The sequence below is a fragment of the Pogona vitticeps genome, chromosome 1 (genome assembly GCF_051106095.1).
Source record: "Pogona vitticeps strain Pit_001003342236 chromosome 1, PviZW2.1, whole genome shotgun sequence".
Lineage (NCBI taxonomy): Eukaryota > Metazoa > Chordata > Lepidosauria > Squamata > Agamidae > Pogona > Pogona vitticeps.
The window spans coordinates 3,067,542-3,090,376 of record NC_135783.1 but is presented as its reverse complement, the minus strand read 5'-3'; the positions used below and the strand labels follow the sequence as shown (position 1 = coordinate 3,090,376).

The 22,835-nt window shown below is 46.9% G+C and overlaps 1 protein-coding gene across 2 annotated transcripts; it reads right to left on the bottom strand.

Annotated features, from left to right (window-relative positions):
* Window positions 1-6,352: 6,352 nt before the first annotated feature.
* CIMIP2C (ciliary microtubule inner protein 2C) lies at window positions 6,353-22,268 on the bottom strand. Of its 2 annotated transcripts, none has more exons than XM_072986265.2 (4): window positions 21,948-22,268; window positions 17,228-17,501; window positions 13,754-13,866; window positions 6,353-6,512 (listed from the first exon to the last, which is right to left on the bottom strand). In XM_072986265.2, exons 1-4 carry the CDS (start codon window positions 22,019-22,021, stop codon window positions 6,368-6,370), a joined length of 606 nt encoding a protein of 201 aa, XP_072842366.2. In that variant the 5' UTR covers window positions 22,022-22,268; the 3' UTR covers window positions 6,353-6,367. The 2 variants fall into 2 exon arrangements, with proteins under 2 accessions (XP_072842366.2, XP_072842359.2); XM_072986258.2 differs by lacking the exon at window positions 6,353-6,512 and adding an exon at window positions 11,678-13,289 and having other exon boundaries at window positions 21,948-22,240.
* Window positions 22,269-22,835: the final 567 nt, after the last annotated feature.

Genomic DNA, 22,835 nt, shown 5'->3' with positions numbered 1-22,835 from the left:
TTTGAGTTGTTTGTTAACTGCTATCAGCAAACAGCAGCAGGCCTACCCAGATGGAGTGCTGGTGGTAGCAGGTGATTTCAATCAAGCCAATTTAAAGACCGTCCTCCCTAACTTTTATCAGTATGTGGACTGTCCCACTAGAGGGGAAAATACCTCGGATCAGGTATATTGTAACATCATGCATGGATATAAGACGAAGCCATTGCCTAGCTTGGGACAGTCAGATCATATATCTCTTTTTTTGATTCCATCGTACAGACCCCTTGTTAAAAGAATCAGACCATCAATTAGAGAAATACAAGTGTGGCCAGTGGATGCAACTGAGCAACTTCAAGATTGCTTTAGGAGCACTGATTGGACACTGTTTGAGGAGGACAATGTTGATACTTATGCCTCGACAGTACTGTTTTATATCAAAAGCTGCATCGATGTTATTGCTACTACAAGACAAGTACGAGTGTTTTCTAACAACAAGCCTTGGCTAAATAGAGAAGTGCGCCTTTTATTAAAAGCCAGAAATACTGCTTTTCATTCTGGTGATGAACTACAGTATAGAGAGGCCAGAGCTAAACTGAAAAGGGGCATTAGGGATGCCAAAGCTATGTACAGCCAGAGAATTGAACAACACCTTGAAAGTTCTGACACTCGCAGAGTGTGGCACGGCCTACGACAAATCACTGGTCAGAGTAACAAAAACAGTCTGTGTAGCAGCAGTGATTTTTTGGCTGAGCAGTTAAATCAATTTTTCAGCCGTTTTGAGGTGGAAACAGGAACAACCATTATTCCAGCACCTACTGTCCATAATACATCACTAGAATCTACCATCGACAGACAACCACTAGTACTGCAGATTTCAGATGTGAGACGCGCTTTCCAGAATATTAATATTCGAAAGGCAGCTGGACCAGATGGAATCATGGGACGAGTTGTTAGGGGCTGTGCTGCAGAATTAGCTGGAGTTTTTACGGATATTTTCAATCTATCCTTGTTGCAGTGTTCTGTCCCCACTTGCCTGAAGACATCTATTATAGTGCCAGTCCCGAAGCAGTCAGCTGTGGTATCTCCCAATGATTATAGACCAGTAGCTTTAACATCTGTTATTATGAAATGTTTTGAGAGATTGGTGCTGGATTACATTAAGGCTAGTCTTCCACCTTCTTTGGATCCATGGCAATTTGCATACAGGAGAAATAGATCTACTGATGATGCTGTGTCCATCGTACTCCATACTGTATTGAGCCACTTAGAACAACAGGGAACTTATGCGAGGCTGTTGTTTGTGGATTATAGCTCTGCTTTTAACACCATTCTACCAAATAGGTTGTTTTTAAAAATGATCAACCTGGGATTACCTCAGGAGATCTGCATGTGGATAAAGGATTTTCTGACAGATAGGCCACAGTCAGTAAGGATGGGATCCCACCATTCTTCTACCCTGGTACTAAGTACAGGAGCTCCCCAGGGCTGCGTGCTAAGTCCTTTCCTCTATTCCCTGTACACACATGATTGCACCCCACTATATAACACCAATGCAATTATTAAATTTGCGGATGATACAACAGTGGTGGGACTCATAAATAAGAACAATGAGTCTGCTTATAGAAAGGAAGTACAAAGATTGATACTATGGTGTAAAGAAAATCATCTCACACTTAACATCAAAAAAACTAAAGAACTCATAATTGATTTTAGGAGGAAGAGAAATGTACATTTACCACTGTACATAAACGGTGAGGAAGTGGAGAGAGTTGGTAGTTTTAAATTTCTGGGCATTTACATCTCAGAGGACCTCTCATGGACTATAAATGCCAACATGCTAATAAAGAAGGCACAGAAGAGGCTGTATTTCCTGAGAATGCTCGGGAAGTTAAATTTATCACAGCATTTGCTTCTGTCCTACTACCGTAGCACCATTGAGAGTGTCCTAACTTATGGCATTCTGGCATGGTTTGGGAGTAGCTCTGTAGCGGACAAAAAAGCTCTACAGAGAACCATTAAAATTGCCCAGAATATCATCGGGCTCCAGCTACCAACCCTGGATGACATCTTCACATCCCGCTGTCTGAGGAAGTCACACAGCATCCTGAGAGACTCTTCCCATCCTGCTTATAACTTTTTTGAACTGTTACCGTCTGGCAGAAGATATAGAACAATTAAGACTCGGACCACACGTTTTCTAAATAGTTTTTATCCTAGAGCTATAATTGCAATTAATAATGAGCTTAAAGACCACCAGTAGTGAATAATTAGTTGGACTGTGTTACTTGGACTGAGGTGTAGATGTTTGTATTTTTAGTGGGGGATTTCTAGTGGGTGGGGAGTGTTTGGGGAATGTTATGTGTGTGCATGTGTCTGGTCTCTGGGTGTCTGTGAATTTCGTTGTATGATATACTGTGTATATACTTACAATGACAATAAATTATATTATTATTATTATTATTATTATTATTATTATTATTATTATTATTATTATTATTATTATTATTATTATTATTATTATTATTATTATTATTATTATTATTATTATTATTATTATTATTATTATTATTATTATCTTGTCTCCATCATCACATCACCCCATATGAGCCTTCTTGTCTTTTAAGATTGTCTGGGGAGGCCCTTTTCTCAGTTCCACCGCATCCCCAAACTCCCCTCCTGGTGAGGACACGGGGCTGGGCCTTCTCAGTGGCTGCTCCGAGGCTTTGGAACACATTGCCCCGAGAAGCCAGGCTGGCCCCCTCCCTCTGGCCCTTCTCTCGCCAGACAAAGACCCGCTCTTCTGCCAGGCCTTTAAGCAGTCGATTATCTCAGGAATGCTAGTTTTTAACTTCCAGGTTTTTAAACTGTTTCTGAATTGTTTTTATACAGTGGCGCCCCGCTTGACGATGATCATCCGTTCCAGGAAAATCGCTGTTAAGCAATATCGTCGTCAAGCAGAAAAAATGTATTGAAAACCGGTTCAATGCGTTCCAATGGGGAAAATACCAGTTCGTTTTGCGGAGATCCTCCATAGGGCGGCCATTTTGAAATGCCTGTAAAGTGAAGAATCGGTCCTGAAAAAAGCGGGGAGCCATTTTGCAACCCGCCGATCAGCTGTTTTCAGTCATCGCCCAGTGAAAAAACGGTTCCTGAAGCAGGGAACCGATTGTCGTAAAACTAAAAAAACCCCATTAAATTATCGTTTTGCAATCGCTAGAGCGATTGCAAAAAAGGCATCATTAAGTGATTTCAGCGTCAAGCGGGGTAATCATCTAGTGGGGCACCACTGTACTTGTTTCAATTTGAATATATGTTTGTTTTTTAAAAAAGATATAATATATAGTTTGTTTAACATCTATTTTTTTCTTCCTCTTGTGAGCCACCTTGGGTCCCTTATGGGGAGAAAAGCAGGACGTATTAAACAAACAAACAAACCTCACATCAGCCCAGGGAAGGAGGTCGGGCTGAGTGAGAGGTCCAAGGGCAACCAGGTGCTCATGATGGATGAGCGCCCGGCGGACTTCCCGAATCTCTTGCGGAGTGTTGCCCAGAACACGGAGTTCTTGGGCCCATAGCTCTCAAGAGTTCTTAGCTCCGTGGTTTAAGTAGCTGATGGTGGAGCCAGAAGTTGGGAGTTTGATCCCGCCCCCCCGCCCAGTGAGCCTCCTGGACAGGGGCTGGACTCGAAGATCCAGAGGGTCCCTTCCAGCTCTGCAACTTCTAAGGTGATGATGATGATGATATTTCATAGCACACTGTTTTTGAGCATTTAAGGCGCCTTGTGCTATCTCAACACCACCATCCAAACAAAGGTATTTCAGCATCAGGAGTGTGAACAATGACATTCCTTTTTCTTTGGGGTTTTCTCAGTCTAGCTACGTTGAGATTCCCCATCGAGATTCCCTCCTGAATCAGTGGTATTTCCTTGCCAAGAAGACAACTCCTTTCTCATTTCCTCTGTCTTTCCCCACAACCATCACCACCACTATTTTTGCTGGCTGTTTTGCATACAATTTGGCAATTTGTCTGCATAGAAGCCACCAAATTCGGTGCAAACTTAATGCTCTTTCTAGGCGAATCCTGCACAGGAAAGATGCCACTCTGAGCAGGCATTGTTAATTATCTTGCTCCGCATAATTTGGTTCCCCCTGTTTATAAATGAATCTTTCACAGGACGGATACCGTTCGTAATAATCCTGCATAGCCTGATACTTCAACAAAGAAGAGGAACATTTGAAACTCAACAAAACTTGGCTCCCAGCTCCCAAAAATACAGCGTGCAAAAGGTCAACGAACTCTACCCAGCCACAAGGACCGGGGATCATTACACACAAAAGACCAGCTAATGACACCCATGAACCACAGTAACAGATAATCTCTCCTTCTTAGCACAACAACACACCCACAACAAGACACACTAATCATCCATCTACAGAAAAAGACAAAAGCCCATCTCACAACCCTAAATACTCCACTCCCAAGCCTCGTGGCGCAGTGGTTAAAACGCTGTACTGCAGCTAAAACTGTGCTCACGACCTGGGGTTCAAATCCCAGGTAGCCGGCTCAAGGTTGACTCAGCCTTCCATCCTTCCGAGGTCGGTAAAATGAGTACCCAGCTTGCTGGGGGGGGGCAATGTGTAGCCTGTATAATTAAATTGTAAACCGCCCGGAGAGTGCTTGTAGCACTATGGGGCGGTATATAAGTCCAATAAATAAAATAAATAAACTATACCAGATCACAGAGTGCTGTCCTCTGAAGATGGCAGCCACAGAGACTGGCAAAATGTTAGGAAGAACAACCTTCAAAACATGGCCAAAGAGCCTGAAAACCCCACAACAACCATTAGATCCCGGCCGTGAAAGCCTTCGCGAATACACTGATATTTCATCCTTTTTAAAAAAAGGAACTGAGCACCACGCGAGGGGCACAGCAAGGGGAGATGGGCTGATTTCCCCTTGTGAAAGCCAAACTAGACTTTGGGAGCAAAAACTTAAGGAGTTCCCACTAGGGACTTGAGCGCAGAGACTAGCGGGCAGGAGGCTTAACCTTGCTGTTAAGTCACAGACAACCACGGGCACCCGGGCATTTTCAAAGGCATTTTCTCCAGAGCGCAAGGAACCTCCTTGAAATACAGAAGCCAGGCTTGCTTGGAGATTCTTGGAGTAATCAGGTTTGGAAGGGGACCCAGCTCTGGAGACAGAAAGAAGGGGGGAAAGTGAGGACAGATGATATGCGATGGGTGCAGGGGAAGGACTTTAAGCCATATGTGTCTCCTATCAATTCACCACTAAGAAGGACCCTCCCCTCCGCCCCAGCCTTCAGATTCTCTGTTAAATCCTTCCCTGGAGGAGGATCACGTTGGGGCAGAGAGCTGAACGATAGGGAATCCACAACAGTCAGGACTAGATTAAGGCTCTAGATCACAGCCGGCAGCAGAGAACGTAAAACGCAGCTGTCTTTAAAGCAGCCATCCTTGGCCAACATCTGCATCGGCTTTCACAGGGTTTGGTGGTGAGATCCCAGAAGGTGGGAGGGAAGGGAAGAAGCTGTAATGTCTTCAAGAGCTGCCTACGGGCCTCCTCGTGGCACGTGGCGGGCCCCTGAGGAACACCAGCAACTGGCTCATAATGTGAACCTTCCTTTCTGGGACTACAATTCCCAGGCTCCCCAGTTTGCTATGCTCTGGATTCTAAAGACCCTTCTTCTCTTTGTCCAGCCAGCTTCCCATGACCGGCTTAACGACTTCCTTTTCAACCATGCCTTTTCCTCCAGAGAGCATCCGTGGCTCACACCTTCTGTCGTTTACCTTCACAACAAACCTGTGAGGTAGGCCAGACGGAGAACACAGCATGACTGGTCCAAGGTTGCCGTTGCCGTCATCACCCTTCGAAAACACCCGGCAGAGTCAATCGAAATTATAAAAATTGGACAGGCCTCTGGCATTTGCCAAACCCTGTCCTAACCACTAGACCAAACTCTTACGACCAGATTCTCCACCAGAGAAGCAGGACAGCTCCCCCACCCCACCCCCACCCCCACGCTGGCCACCATCTAGAACCAGCAACACCAACACAATCACCCTTTCACCAGCCGAGCTCAGCGAGGTGCCTGGCTGAACAGCATAGGACCCAGCCAAGCCTTTGCCGGCTCAGTGCTTTCCCAGAATGGTGGTTTTTCCGGGTCCAGTTGGGAAGTCACTGCAGGTGCCAGAATGACTCTCTGGCTCCAGTTTCGGTGGAATGCTGCTTCCTACAAGGATTCCCGGGGAACGAGATACAGCAAAACCATGAACTTTATCATCCCCTGGTCCCCAATACTGGCTACTCTCCACTTCCTCCTGAGCGATGCTCCAACGGTGGTGACCACGGGCAGCTGTGCTACGTTTGCTCAGGCTCTGTATTCGAAATAGCTGTCTCGGACCTCCCTCTCCTGCGAGGTCACCCTCTTCCCGGATGGGAAAGTCTGGTAGGTCCTCAGGTTTTCCGGAGACAGCCGGTGGAGGTGCCACAGGGTCTTGGCGCTCAACGGTGGGCTGGAAGAGACGTGAGGAAGGGCGGGGAGGAGAGAACAGAAGCACACGGAAGAGACCGGAGTTATTACACAGCTGTTGCTCCTGCTGAAGGAACCCAAAGGAGATACAGTCACGTGAAAAGCAAAATACACCCTCTTTGAATTCTATGGGTTTTATTTTTACAAATCAAATACATTTGTCGTCATTGCAAGTCTATTCATAGTATACCCATACAACGAAATTCACACAGACGCCCAGAGGCCAGACCCACCTGCACACACATAGAAAATCCCCCAAAACTCTCCACCCACTAAAAATCCCCCACTAAGAATACAAACATCTACACCGCAGGCTAAGTCACGCTGTCCAGCTATTCAGTATTGGTGGTCTTTAAGCTCATTATTAAGTGCAATTATAGCTCTGGGATAAAAACTATTCAGAAAACGTGCGCTCCGAGTCTTAATTGTTCTGCATCTCCTGCCAGACGGCAACAGTTCAAAAAAGTTGCAAGCAGGATGTCTTGCATCAGGACATAATAAAAGTCATCGGGTCCTTAGCAGGTCTGAAAATAGGTAAATACAACCTCAGGTGAGAAACAACACGTGACATATTACGCTGTCTCATGATTTATTTAACAAAACAACAACAAAAGCCAACGTGGGAGAAGTCCTGTGTGAAAAACTAAGTACATCTTATGAGTCAACAGCTTGTAGCAGCAATCACTTGAAGCCACTGTTTTCTGGAGGACTTTATCCGTCTCTCACGTCCTTGTGGAGGAATCCTGGCCCTCTCTTCTTTACAACGTTGTGTCACTTCCTCGAGGTTTGTGGGCCTTTGTTTATGCCCAGCTCTCATAAGGTCTGGCCACAGCGTTGCAGTCGGGTTGAGGTCTGGGATTTGACGGGGCCACTGCAACGTCTTGATTCTTTTCTTTTTTTCAGCCATTCTGCTGTAGATTGGCAGGTATGCTTGGGATCCCTGTCCTGTTGCATGACCCAATTTCGGCCAAACTTTAGCTATCAGATGGATGGCTTCATATTTGACTCTAAAATACTTTGCTATACAGAAGAGTTAATGGTCGACTAAATGACTGCAAGGTGCCCGGGTTCTGTGGCTGCAAAACAGGCCCAAATCATCACCCCCTCCACCACCGTGCTTGACAGTTGGTAGGAGGTGCGTTTGCTGATATGCTGTGTTTGGTTTTCACCAAATATGGCACCATGCATTAGGGCCAAACATCTCCAACTTGGGTCTCGTCTGTCCAAAGGACATTGTTCCAGAAGTCTTGTGGTTTGTCCAGATGCAGCTTTCCAAACCTAAGCCGTTCTGCCATGTTCTTTTTAGAGAGGGGAGGATTTCTCCTGGCAATCCTTCCAAACAAACCATACTTATTCAGTCTTTTTCTAATTTTACTGTCATTTTACTGTCATGAACTTTAACATTTAACATGCTAACTGAGGCCTGTAGAGTTTGAGATACAACTTTTGGGGTTTTTTGCAATTTCTTTGAGCATCGCAAGGTCTGACCTTGGGAGTGAATTTGCTTGGACGTCCACTCCTGGGAAGATTGGCAACTATCTTGAATGTTTTCCAGTTGTGAATAATCTTCTTCACTGTAGAATGATGGACTTTAAATTGTTTGGAAATTGCCTTATAACTCTTCCCAGATTGATGGGCAGCAATAATTGCATCTCTACGATCATTGCTGATGTGTTGTTTCCTTCTTGGCATTGTGTTAACACACACCTGAATAATGCTCCAGATAAGCAAACTGCTAAAACTTTGGCTTTTATAGAGGTGGTCATACTTGCTGATGATCAATTACTGAAGGGCATTTGGTTTTCCAATTTTGTCAAGGTCTATAGTCACGGATTAATAGAATATTGTCTTTTGCCAGCCCAACGTTGTTTCACATCAGCACTTTAACAATACATTGAAAATGTATATAAGGTGGAGGGGAGGGGGAGTGGAATGCAGAATTTTATTTCCAATTTCTCCTTCCAAATTGCATGCATAGTATAAATGTACCAGTCATGAGTGGGAAGGAGCAGTGTTGGAGGCGACACACAACACACACAAAAGCTGGGTTATGCTTGTGATTTGTTTAGTAGTCTACTCAAGGTTATCAGCCCCCCCCCCCGGCTTCAAATTGTGTAGAAGAACCACATAGCCATCAGGGGTGTGTCGCTCTCTGCTTGCCCACTCAGGCACGTGTGAGCAGCTCACCTGGCATCTTTTTCCCTATACAGTATTTCCCAAGGCACCTGAGCTGTGGAACAGCCACTTGGTACCACCAGAGGGCAACCATAAACCATAAGACCATTCTGGACTGGTCTGTAGCCACTTCAGTTTGTTTGAGCCAGCAAACACCCCAGGGATGGAAGGGAGCAGCGTGCTGGCACAGAAAAATTCACCGTGTGAATCAGTACGGTCATCTCTCAGCAATGCTTTCGTTCTGGACTCCTGCATTAGCAGACAATTCAACTGGATGACCCCCCAGAGCCTCATCTAGCCCTACAGGTCTATGAGTTTGTGATTCAAAGATCATATCCGGAAGCAATTCCCACAATTATAACCCCAGGAAAAAGGGCTCCCCAGCCTCGCTGCGGCATTCAGCAGTGCTGGATCTCTTGCGAGCAAGGGCTGGCTTCTTGCTCTGAAGGGAAGAATCACACCTAAACCAGGTCAGTACGGTTGAATCACGGAACAGTTGAATCACGGAAGGGAGCCCAAGGGTCATCCAGACCAACCCCCTCCCGAAGCAGAGAACTCACGGCTAAATCATCCCTAATAGCTTCCAATTTAATCTGTTTCAAAATCTTCAAGGAAGGAGAGCCCACCGTCTTTTGAGGCACTGCTCCACTGTTGAACAGCTCCTTACTGCCAAAAAGTTATTTCCACTGCTTACTAGCGAAAAGAATATTTGCTCAGTTCATTGCTGTTGAACTAGGTTGCCATAATTTGACAAGACTCTTCTGCCGCGGATAGGCTTCCTCATCTCCAAGCACACGGGAGGCAAGAAGTACACGTATTTTACCATTAAGTTTTCCATAGCAGGCAAATATTGTCTTCACCACTTTCCGTTTGAGAAACAAGCACACACACAGAGAGAGAGAGGGCAGCACATGACATCCGGCTGATGACTGAAAAAGAGGCAAACCACCCATCCGACACTCATAATTTCCACAGTTCTGTGCAACAAAGGAACCGCCCTCATCAGTTCAAATGGGTGGTGTTTTGTTACTATTTTGTTGAAAATATTCTTCTCGTTTTCATACCTTTCTCTTGTTGAGAGCACCTCTTGCCTCCTCGTTGGGGGGAGAGACATAACCTCCTCTTTAGTCACAAGGTCCTTTCTTGTCATTCGGCCCAGCTTGCTTCATCCTCCACCTGCCAGCCTTTCAAACCTCGGAAAACGGCTTTTCTTTCCCTGCTCCCTGAACAACAGCACAAAAGCTGTTGCCATTCTGCCTTCCACCTGCTCTTGCTATTTTTCAAGATACACGTCCAGCTGAAGAAGTGATGCTCGGTGTGTGATGGGCCTGCGCTGCGTCCCAGGCTCGCCTCCCACAAGACGAACAGGAGACTCCGGCACAGGGATAGGCTGGGAAGACAGGATGTGGCCCACCTGGTTGCCTTCAGAAGCAGGAAAGGGGAAAGTTTAACAGAGGAAAAGCCCCTTCGGGGGACTCTGCCACTGCTAAGGCCTATAAAGAATCGGACAGATGGATAGGGCCAAATAGACAGGGAGAACGGAGGCAGGATTGCTTTGGGCTCGAGATTACCCCAAGAATGGAAATATCGGAGGGCCACATGCACCTAAAAAAAATTCCAAAATAGCATTTCTGCATCACAGCAATCTGTTCCTGAGAATCATGCTTGACACTGCAAAGGAGCACAACAGGTCAAACAATATCAAGAGGGCGTGCGCAGAGCGCTAAGGAAGAAGGACCTTGTCGGAATGGGATCACTCACATGCACATGTGCTCATGATCGCACAACGTTTTGGGGCTGATCTCCTTGATGAAAGGAACAGGGAAAGCTTGGAGCGATCCAGGCACAGACTGGAAGGCTTTATTCCAAGGGATTCAAAGCGATGAGGAACAGAAGCAAATGGCAGGCATTTTACACGAGCTTTCTTTCTGCTGTTTGCATGGAATGAACCCCTCCCCTGCATCTGGCCTTTGGCGGCACCTTCCTTTTAAGCCTGGAGATTGTACATCCCTACCGCAGGTGACCAGCCCTGATGGGGATGGATCACCTCCAGGCTTCAAAGGAAGGGACCTCCAAAGGCCAGAGGCAGGGGAAGAGGGCGATCAGGAGACAAGGTCTCTTGAGGTCTCTTGTGCTCCCAGAGGGCATCTGGTGGGAGATTCAGGAAGCTGGACTTGGCCTGATTCAGCAGAGCTCTTCTTACGTTCAGGCTGCATATTAACACTGCGCACAGGAATCATCAGCAGACAAGCAATCATCTCCAACTCCACCACCACTGGGGGAAAATCCAGCAAAAACGAGAGAACTGTCAATCCCCCCCCCCCGTCCTAGTGTTTTGTTTGACACCCAAAACGGGGGTGTGAGGGGTACGAGTGGCTAGCTCTTAAAAGGCTGGCCGGCCACCTGTTTACCCTAGGGCTGCATTTGGGCAGTGGTGGGTGGGCTCCTCCTTTGATCGCTTTAAGACAGGGAGGTACTACAATGTTCCACCCACCACCACCACCCCCAACCCACACTCCTTGTGTGCCAGAAATAGTTGTGCCTCTTGAACTTGGCAGGTGCAGACGGGGGCGCCTTTGAATTTCATTCGTTTCTGATGACAGCACCTCAAAAAAAAGGTGCCCCTTTCTTCTTAAATTCAAAAAGAAAAACTGGGGATTTAGAAACAGTAGAAAGCGGGCAGGGGGCAACATTTCCCAATATTTATCTGTAGGCATTTCTAGTATCCAAGCTCAGCTGGAGAGAAAATCATTTCTGGGGTCAGACACTGGGGACCAGAGCGGTCCTCGCCCTTGAGTTATTAAAACTGGATTCCTCCTCTCTTTCCAAACAGCTGGAGCAGATCCAGATTTGAACACAAAGATCGGTAACTGCCATGTTGACTTTGGTTTTAAGTACAAAGACTTTCACACAGCCTACATTTCCAAAACGTAAATCTCCTGACGTTTTAAGGAAGCCTCGGGTAGAAGACAGTACGTGAGCACTCTGGTTTTAATCAAATTACAGTCAAGAGGAACTTAAGCCACGCAGTTACAACAGAGACATCAAGTTTGCTGGCAGTCAACACACACAAATACCCAACAGAGAGCTTGACTACCAGGGCCTGGAGACAGCAATGGGGATTCCCGCAAGCGATTCCATGGGGAAGTAAGGCTTGCCACAGGCAGCCCCAGATTCAGTTGGATCTTGGTAGCAGGGTTTCAAAAGCCCTTCTTTTTCAGGGTAGCAGAAAAAAATGGGGGGGGGGGCATGTGGGGTAGTGGGCAGAGGGATGGACTGGGTTCACGTCTCCACTCAGCCATGGAAGCAGAATGCTCTAGTAAAGGGAAAGGTTCCCCTTGACATTTAGTCCAGTTGTGTCCAACTCTAGGGGGCGGTGCATCATCCCTGTCTCCAAGCCATAGAGCCAGCATTTTATCTGTAGACAGTTTCCATGGTCACGTGGCCAGCGCAACTAGACACGGAATGCCATGACCTTCTCAGCGAGATGGCCCCTATTTATCTACTCGTATCTTTACATGCTTTCGAACGGCTAGGTTGGCGAGGAGCTGGGACAAGCGATGGGAGCTCCCTCCGTCACATGGATTCGATCTTACAACAGCTGGTCTTCTGACCTTGCAGCACAGAGACTTCTGGGGTTTAACCCGCAGCGCCACCCACATCTCTAGTGGGTTTTGCAAACCTGCACTAGTAAAACCACCACTTAACTATCTCACACACCTTGAAAACCCGTATGGGGGTCCTTGTAACTCAGATGTGCCTTGACGGCAGGTAACATAGATAACAACTGAAGCGGACGCCTTGGGCCAGGATGGCCCTCCTACGTTTCAGGTTGTACAATGATACTGCTGAACATCCTCCCACCCCACGTGTGCTTTTACTGAAAAGGAACTCAGTGTTTCCTGGGATGTCTCAGGCTCCAGATCCCAGGGTCAAGGTCTGCATAAGGGATAAAGATTGCCCTTTAAAAGGGTGTGTGTGTGTGTGTGTGTGTTAAAGATTCACCGGTCATCAGTTTTAGCTCTGGATCCCACAGTTCTGTGCTTCTACGATTCCTGACTGCAAACAGCAGGAACAGGGAAAGACCAATCCATATGAAGATCGCTGCGGGAAGGAGTGGAAATCAACAGAACACACTGGTCCCTCTCCTCAGTGGTACAACTGAAGAGGGTAGAAAAGCAAGCAGGACAAACTGGGGTCTGGCAAGAAAAGTAAAGGACAGCCGGGGCGCCTCTCTCCCCTCTATGAGATGGCCAAGCCTGCTTAGGACCTGAAGGCCAGCCTCCCCTCTCCGTCAGACCACCTCTCTCGCACGCAAATGTGGTCAGAAATGTTCCTTCCAGTGTTCCATAGGCAGCGACTCTCCTGCAAGTCCCAGCTGCTTCATCCACCACTGCCCTTGAAGACAGTCTCTCCTCGGGAGGGATCCAGAGCACTGCTAAGGTGGAAAGGTTCTCCTGACATCCTGGATGTGGGCCAGAAGGGAAAGGCAGGAAGGACGAGAAAAGAGAAGAACTCTTCTTGAAGCACAGGAAACCTTTCTGGGCTGGGTTGTTTGTAAAGAAAGAATTAAGAGGACTCAGGCCTATGGTAAAATAAAAAGGGAAATTAGATTTCAAATAAATAAATAGGGGGCAGAAAGCAAAACAAGCAAACAAAACCTCCTCTACAATTAAAATTATCCCGTATTCAGAGAGATCATTTCTTCTTCCTGCTTGAAAGCGACCATTTGATGACAGAAGGCAGAGGAACTGCATTCATACAGAACAAATGGGGTGTAAGAAATATGCAAAGTGTCTGTCTAGTTTGTATTAGGCGACCGGAGGATCTCAGCTCCCAGGATTTGCTTGTGAATGGGTCTCCGCCCCTTTGCCATCAGCCCCTTGACCCTGAATCTCTCAACCCTGTGGTCTGAGAGCGACTCTCGCGTCATTTGCTCTCCTGAACTACTCACCTTCTTTCCAAGGCAACCAGATGCTTTTCAAAAGCGTTCCCATAAAACTCTAAAGACAGAAAACCCTTCTCCCCACATTTGCCCAACACACTCACAGGTCAAGGGGGTGAGGGTACTTGTCTTTCTCCTTCACGGGCAAGACGAAGTACGGGACCCGGTGCACCGTCCCAGTCTTGTCGGTGTAACATGCACGATGCATTTGGGCAAGCTGTGGGTCAAAAACAAACACCCAGTCAGCCACAGGTGCAAGACTGGACTTGGCATCATCATCATCATCATCATCATCATCATCATCATCATCATCATCATCACCATCATCATCACTGTATCAGAACATCCGGTTCTACCCAGCCTCCTTCTCTTTTTGGAAGATCCAGGGGATGAATAGATGTTTTCCCCCAACTCAGGACAGGTTCTGCGGGCAGCGTGTTGCTCAAAGCAGGAAAATCTAAGAGATCTGGCCAGCCATGAAGCTCAGTGAAATCGGTCGAGGGGTGAGGGCCTCGGGGTGATCCCCAGGAGGAAAGGGAGGTTTTTTTTCCAGGTGATCATTGGATGACAGATATTGCTTTAATGTATCTGCCAGAAGGACGGGATAAAAAGCTAACAGACAGGATTGGGGCCCAGGCCACCGGGAAGACAGCAACTCTCCACGTGAGCCCTCCCGGTTTTTTAGACCTTGCCGGGAAGGTCCTTCTCGCATTTCCACTCAGTGCCGCTCACGGGCAGGATGTTTTCCCAGGACACGAGAGAGGGCCTGTGCAGTGGCTGTTCCCAGGCTGTGGAACTCCCTTCAACAAGAAGCTAGGCAGGCAAAGATTTTTCTCTTCAAGCAAGGATTGAGAGAGAGGGTGTGTGCGCGTGCACATGTGTGTTTAATGTTTAAAATTGTTTCGAGTTATGGGTCTAAGTTAGAGGGCTCACAGCAAGAGGGTTAAGCATCTCCCTGGCTGCTGCTCCTTCCTCCATCAATGGCTTCCAAGCCTCCTTTTCCATTCTTTCCATTCGTTTTCCTTTTAAGTGACAACTTAATGGCATGGATTTCATTTGCACAGAATGAACAGTTTGCTCCTAAGCTGGCCAAGGCTCAACCCAACAGCTGCCCTGTCAGCTCAGTGGGGCAGAGACTGCCACCCCCACAACAGCCTGTATCATTTGTCTGCAGGCTGTCTTCGGAGACACGGGCGGGGTGAAGACCTGAGGGCTTTGAAAATAGACATATTTTTAAAATATAAGCACTGCATGAGCACTAACAAATAAAATACAAAACTGAACAAACATTGTTCTCGATTCATCAATTTCGGCAACCCACTCTTGACTATTTATAGTTTGCTTAACTCTCGTGGAGCCGCTGAATGCTGGAAAACCAGAAAGACTCCTGTCCAAAATCTCAGCTCTCCCTGGGATGGGGTGGATTTAAGCAGCGGTCAGCACAGGAAGGTCTGACCAAAGGCCAGCTCCCAGTGCAAGAAAGCAGGTGATGAGCCCACCGCCAGACATGGCCATTTGTGTGCAAACACCCACACCCACCCCACTCCCACACCCCACTGTGCTCCATATCCAGCCCTTCTGTCGCTGTTTTTGATTTTTTTTCCTCTGCAGCGCCTGGAGCTCCACGCACCCTCTGCAGAGGCAACACGGGCATGGATGTGAGAGCAGGAACGCTCTGCTCGTGGGCCTTTGGGCTAGAAGCAGGAGGGCAAAGTGGATGATGGGATCCAGGGAGTCTTTTCTTTTACTCTCCTGTACTTCAGGGGCCAGTAGGACAGGCCTGCAGAGCAGCTTGCAAACTACCTACCCCTTTGGATGGAGTCACTGGAAGCTTATCAGAGGCTCCCCCCCCCCCCGAGATTTCTCACAGCACATCAGCCTCCCTTGATGATGGCCTATGTACCTGAACTGATTTTCCCTGGAACAGCCGGGGGTGCTTTTCAAATAGACTCTCAGTGTGCACAGGATCCATCAATGGCTTCCAAGGGAGTCACAAGCCTGACTGATACTCGCCACACCAGAATCTGCTCTGTGCTGTCAGGCTGCAATCCCTCGCGACACAGGGGAGGTTTCACAGTAGATGTGTAGAGGCCACAAGCACCAACGGTGACCACTGATGAGTCCCATTTCGGAGGTGCTGCGAATCCGCCCCAGATTTTAGTTTGCAGTTTACCGGAGCTTAGATAATGCTGGCAAAGTCCAGGCTAAAACCCAACACAGATTTCACAGCACTTTCAAAAAGTGGTGTCACCAGCAGACTGATGAAAATATAGAGGGTGGTCCTGAAGGCAAAAACTTAAGTAACTCTGAATGAGTTTAACAGCCTCTGGTGAGAAAATGAAGCAGCAAAAGCTTCTCCCACTAATACCCATCTTCCTTCTGAACCAGTGTTCTCCCCACCATTCCAACACCGTCTGCGTTCACCCAGCTTTTTGCATTTTTCAAATCCTGTTCTATTCTCACTTATCCATTTTAGGGCCATTTCAAAAAAAAAAAAAAAATCCACAGGATCCCTTGGCCATGCTGATCATGAATTACTCCGTTTCAGACTACGGAGGGTGTTTGCTACCATGTCACCAAAAGCCCCTCCAAGGTAGAAAATGAAGTTGCCAGGTTAGGGAGAGAAGATGGGAAACAAAAGGTAAACGGCCCATCGCATCATCTTTGATAAGACTCTGTCTGAGAAACAACTAAGTTGCACATGCTTTAAAATGTGAGAAGACGCCATTAGATGCAACTTGAAGCCTACATGAAATCCAGAAAGGCCTGATTCAATTAGGTTTGCACCACTTTAACTCTCTGAGCAAATAGACTTCCCGAGTTTAGCTTCATCAGCGCTTTGAATCTTACCCCTCTCTTTATCTTTTCTTTTTGGGGTGGGTGGGAGGGAGGCAAATCCTTGCCTAATTAAGGCATCTCAACATCTCAAAAGCTGCCACAAATTCGTACACATTTTTGGTGGATCCTAGTAAATAAGTGCCTGTCAGTGGATTCAGAAATGCAGTATTAAAATACATGAGGAGGGGGGCATTCAAAGACGCAGCCCCCTCCACGGCAACACATTAACAAGCAGTCCTATCAAGACATATCCTCCAGGAAAAAAAATAGTACTCCAAACTCTTGTACTCGCAATCCTGAGGACTGTGTAAGTTTACCAACAGATGGTAAGCATGCAGTGACGAGATTACGCCGTCCTAGTACAATGTGTCTAGCATAGTTGTTAAAATGCGATAATTAGTTATAACTGGGTGTTGTTGCTGTTGTTATGTGCCATCAAGCTGAAACCAACGTATTCCAACCCTAATAAGGCTTTCAAGGTCAGCGAGCTATTCAAGGAACGGTTTCTATCAACTACACCACACAGAGTTTCTCGTAACTGGGTGCTCGTAGCGCATTTTCTGAGGTTGGAAAAAGTTACTTTTAGACTGCAGCTCCAAGAAGAGCCAGCGCATATGGCCACTATTCGTGCTTACTGCAGAATTATGGGAGCTCCAGTCTGAACAGTAAGTTTCTCTCCCAAGTTCTGCAACTCTCGAACCCAAGGATCCTTCAAATGTATGCCCAAAAGGCCACCTTACCTGGTGGAACTCCTTTAGTTCTGCTGCACGGTTGAAATCCAGGTTATAACGGGAATAGGTTGGGGTGTGGAGCCACCTGTCCCAGCCTCTTGCCCTCGCACCCAGCACCAGGCCTGGGTCACGCGAGAAGAGGGTAGGGAACTGCCCCCCTTTGCTATAGGGGCTGTGGCTGGTCTCCATGGCAGCACTTCGGAAATCCTGGAAATATTTCATGGTGGCATTTCCATAGGTGTCTCCAAAGGAAAACGCCACGTTCGGGACATGCCCACGGTACCTGGAGGGAGGGAGGGAGAAAAGAGGAAGGAGCATGAAATTTGGAAAGAAGAAACCAAGTTATTTATTATTTTTCACCATCTCAATTGTATTCCCCTCGAGAGTTGTGCAATCATCTCTTTTACCTGCAAAACCATTATTTTCAGTATGCCAGTTTTCCGGATGAAAAAGTGAAGTCAGTAACTCCTCCTGATGTTACTTTTAATCTCTATAACAAAATAGGCAATCTCTATGCCTTGCAACCCCTTCATGGATTGCTGGCTTGTCGTGGCGAAGGGGCTTGAGTAACTCAGAGAAGCTATGGGCCATGCCGTGCAGGGACACCCAAGACGGACAGGTCATAGTGGAGAGTTCCGACTAAACGCAATCCACCTGGAGTAGGAAATGGCAAGCCACTCCAGTATCTTTGCCAAGAATACCCCATGAACAGAAACAAAAGGCTAAAAGATATGATGCTGGAAGATGGGACCCTCAGGTCAAACGGCATCCAACATGCTACTGAGGAAGAGCAGAGGACAAGTACAAAGAGCTTCAGAGCTAATGAAGTGGTTGTGCCAAAGCCAAAAGGACACTCAGCTGTGGACATGCCTGGAAGTGAAAGGAAAGTCTGAAGCTGCAAAGAAAAATACTGCATAGGAACCTGGAATGTAAGATCTATGAACCTTGGGAAGCTGGAGGTGGTCAAACAGGAGATGGCAAGAATAAACATCGATATCCTGGGCATCAGCGAACTAAAATGGACAGGAATGGGCAAATTCAGCTCAGATGATTATCATATCTACTGTGGGCAAGAATCCCGTAGAAGGAATGGAGTAGCACTCATAGTCAACAAAAGAGTGGAAAAAGTTGTAATGGGATATAATCTCAAAAATGATAGAATGATTACAATACAAATCCAAGGCAGACCTTTCAACATCACAGTAATCCAAGTTTATGCATCAACCACCCATGCTGAAGAGGCTGAAACTGACCAATTTTATGAAGATTTACAATACCGTCTAGAACTGACACCAAAGTAAGATGTTCTTCTCATTATAGGGGATTGGAATACTAAAATCGGGAGTCAAGAGATAAAAGGAACAACAGGGAAGTTTGGCCTTGAAGTTCAAAACGAAGCAGGGCAAAGGCTAATAGAGTTTTGTCAAGAGAATAAGCTGGTAATCACAAACACTCTTTTCCAGCAACACAGGAGGCGACTCTACACATGGACATCACCAGATGGGCAATACCGTAATCAGATTGATTATATTTTCTGCAGCCAAAGATGGAGAAGCTCTATACAGTCAGCAAAAACAAGACCTGGAGCTGATTGTGGCTCTGATCAGCTTCTCATAGCAAAACCCAAGTATCAAAAATACTAAGATCATGGCCACTGGTCCCATCAGCTCCTGGGAAATAGAAGGGGAAGATATGAAGGCAGTGACAGATTTTACCTTCTTTGGCTCCATGATCACTGCAGAAGGTGACAGCAGCCACGAAATTAAAAGACGCCTGCTTCTTGGGAGGAAAGAAATGACAAACCTTGACAGCATCTTAAATAGCAGAGACTCACCTTGCCAACAAAAGTCCGCATAGTCAAAGCTATGGTTTTTCCAGTAGCGATGTATGGAAGTGAGAGCCGGATCATAAGACATGGATGTTTGGGCAGGCCTTTCCATCATATTCCTCTTGACCTCCTTCTTCCCTCTTTACTGTTTTTGTTTTGCACTCTATGTAATGTATTGTAGTGTTTTTACTAATTAGAATTGTTTATTTATATTGTTACTGTATTTTATTGTTGTTAGCCGCCTAGAGTGGTCCTCACCGACCAGATAGGCGGGGTATAAAATAAATAAATAAATAAATAAATAAATAAATAAATAAATAAATAAATAAATAAATAAATAAATAAATAAATAAATAAATAAATAATGAAGGCTGACCACCGAAGAATTGATGCTTTTGAATTGTGGTGCTGCAGGAGACTCTTGAGAGTCCCCTGGACTGCAAAGAGAACAAACCTATCCATTTTGAAGGAAATCACCCCAGAGTGCTCATTGGAAGGACAGATCCTGAAGCTGAGGCTCCAATCCTTTGGCCATCTCATGAGAAGACACCCTGGAAAAGCCCCTGATGTTGGGAAAGTGTGAAGGCAAGAGGAGAAGAGGACAAGATGGTTGGAGTGTCACCGAAAAGACCAACATGAATTTGACCCAACTCCTGGAGGCAGAAGACAGGAGGGCCTGGCGTGCTCTGGTCCATGGGGTCACGAAGACTAAACGACAACAATGCCTTGCAAATTGGGTGAGTCGCCTGTTCCTTCCTTCAGAACAACCCTGGATATAAAAATATGGCAGAGAAGAATCCTCCTTTTCAAAGCACCCTCCACCTCAGGAGTGATAAAAGTCCACTCCTGAGTTACAGAGAAAGAATCTGATGAAATGGTTGTTGTCTGTTTTTTGGACTGTTTGACCGTGTTTCACCAGTCTCTGTGGCCAACATCTTCAGAGGACAGGAGTTAGAACTTTGTGTTCTGGTGTAGTGTGTGGGATTGCTGAGTATTTGTAGCTGCGGGGTGAAGGTTTTTGTTCTTTTCAGGAGACTGGGTGTTTCCTGCGATCAGGGTGTTTTTTGTTATAGGTGTTTTGTTGTGATAAGGGGAAGATCATCTGTCCCTGTGATTAATGGGTGTCATTAGCTAGACTTTTGTGTACAGTGATCACCTATCCTTGTGGCTGGGTAGAGTTCATTGATCTTTTTGCAGGCTGTATTTTTCACTGCTGGGAGTCTGGACAAGCTGAACATAAAATCCTATTTCAAAAGACAGAAGTACTGGACAACACCAGCAATCATTATGTTAGACTACACAGGGAAGCCCCTGAAATCCACAAACACCAGTACAGATTCAACTATCCCACAGACTACGCCAGAACACAGACAGAGTTCTGACTCCTATCCTCTGAAGATGCCAGCCACAGAGACTGTCGAAACATTGGGAAGAAAAATCTCCAAAACACAGCCAAACAAACCGAAAATACCTACAACTACCCTCAGATCCCGGCCATGAAAGCCTTTGAGAACACAAATCTGATGAAAGATGATTAGGGAGACCTGGAAGTTGTTTGATAGCTGTGCCTAGACAGTGGACTCAGCACCAAGAACCCAAGGTCACTGTCTTCCTCAGTCAAGAGGGAGCCCGTCCAATTCTCCTTAAACTAAAAAAAATCATTTCTAAATTTGCATCTGTACTGTATATATAGTAGCCTCTGTAATTTTAGGCCAGTCAATGCATCCCTTCGGAGGGATGTGCAATAAGGGGCCAACCTGCTTGTGTGGAGGCCATCGTCTCCCCAGAAATTGGCCAGGAGAAAGAAGAAACAGCTGGGTTGGACCCAGAAGGGGAAAATGTTCCTGAAATGTCCAATTTTCATTTCTCGAGTTGGCTGATTCAACTCCAAAGCTATTGCACAGAAGGAAACAAACCCGCCCAGGATTTGTGTGGGAAATTCTCGTTTGTGATGGCTTGGTCTCTACCCGACTCTTGATGTTTTTCTGCAGCCGAACGGGGCTTTCTTGCACGAAGATGGACGGGGCTGGATTCGATGCTCCATAGGGTCCCTTCCGGCTCTGCCGATCTAAGATTTATTATTGCTGCTGTCGTTGTGATGATGATGATCGTGCCAAGATGCTAACAAAGCTGCCTCGCCCACTAGCCTCACTAAAACCCAGGAAAGGGAAAGCAACCTATAATTTAGCTTTCTCTGCTATGACCGTTGTTGCTACGTGACAGGCGTGATTCAGCATCCTTTGGTAGCAGCAAAACAAAGTTAAAGAAATATATAATCAGCTTTTTTTCGGAAGCCTATTTCCTGAGCAAAAGCCTCAAGGGATGGCAGCCCACTTGGGGCTGAAAAAGATGCCCCCCCCCCAAGAAAACAACACTTGTTGTTAAAATCAGGAGGTCAGTCTTCGAAGTCCAAACCAAACTCTTTGCAGTTCTCGGCCGTGGGCTTCAGGGAGGGGGGCGGGCTGGACTAGATGACCTTTGGGGTGCCCTGCAATCCTCCAGTCCTTTCTTAGGAGCCCTAGTTTTAAAACCGTTTTTCAGCAGCAGTTGCCCTAAAAGATCACTTCAGCAAGTCAAGTCTCCCTTCTTCTTTTCCCCCTTAATTTTGAACCCTTCCTTGCTTTCCCTTGGCTTGGAAAAGGCCACGCGCCAAGAGTGCCTCTGGGTACATGCAGAGGGCCACTCGTCTTTCCTGCCTTTTTAAAATAAATAAATCCCCTCCACGCCTCGGCCATCTCAAAGGAAGGGAAAACAGCCCCGAGACGACCTTCTCCGACCCTGTCTCTCTCTCCCACCGATCCCTCCCGGCGGCCCCATCGCCTCCAGCCGCAGCAGCCACCACCACCACCACCCCGATCCACCCACCCCCGGCTTCCCCGGCCCCGAAAGCATCCGACCCACCCCGGCATCAGCCCCGGCGGCACATAGACCGCGTTATTCTGAGTTAAAAGGGTCCCGGCGCTCCGCGTGGCCATGGCGGCTGACGCTCCGACAACAGGGGTACGGCCGGCCGGCAGGCTGCTCCAGGCGAGGCCGAGGCTTCGGGTCGGGCCTAGTAGGCCGCGGCGGTCACAGACCCGTCGTCAGGGCAACCAAGGAAGCCAGAGAGGGAGGGGGGAGGGGGAAGAGAGGAGAGCGTCTCGTTTTGCGCAGGCGCAGAGCTGCTCACGGGCCTTTATTTTATTTCGCCTTCGCACCCAGAGCCTGGGAAAGTTACTTTCCCCCCCTTTTTTGGACTACATCTTTCGCCCAACCCCCCCCAAAAAACAACAGGTCCATGCGGGGGGGGGGGTCGTCGTTTAAACGTGGGGGTGGGTAAATGGAAGTTGGAGTCCAGGGAAATAAGTTACTTTTTTTGGACTACCATTTCGAGAAGCCTGCCAGTCCATGCCAGTTACTTTCCCAAACTCCAATCTTACTTTCCTTGTATGAGCGGAAAACACACATGTAAATAAATAAATAAATAAATAAATAAATAAATAAATAAATAATGTTAGAACTGCAGAGCTTGAAGGGACTCTGTGGATGATTAGGTCCAGGAGGCACTTGGGGGGAATTGAACTCACAACCTCTGGCTCCACAGCCAAAAAAAAGTACGGAGCTGTCTGACCATCATCCTCTTGGAACGGCTAAAACTGGAAGGGACCCTAGAGATCATCAAGTCCAGCCCCATGTACAGGAGGCCCAGGGGGATTCGAACTGCCCACCTCTGGCTCAGTTAGGAAAGAAAGAAAGAAAGAAAGAAAGAAAGAAAGAAAGAAAAGAGAAAAGGGCCGAGAAGCAGAAGAC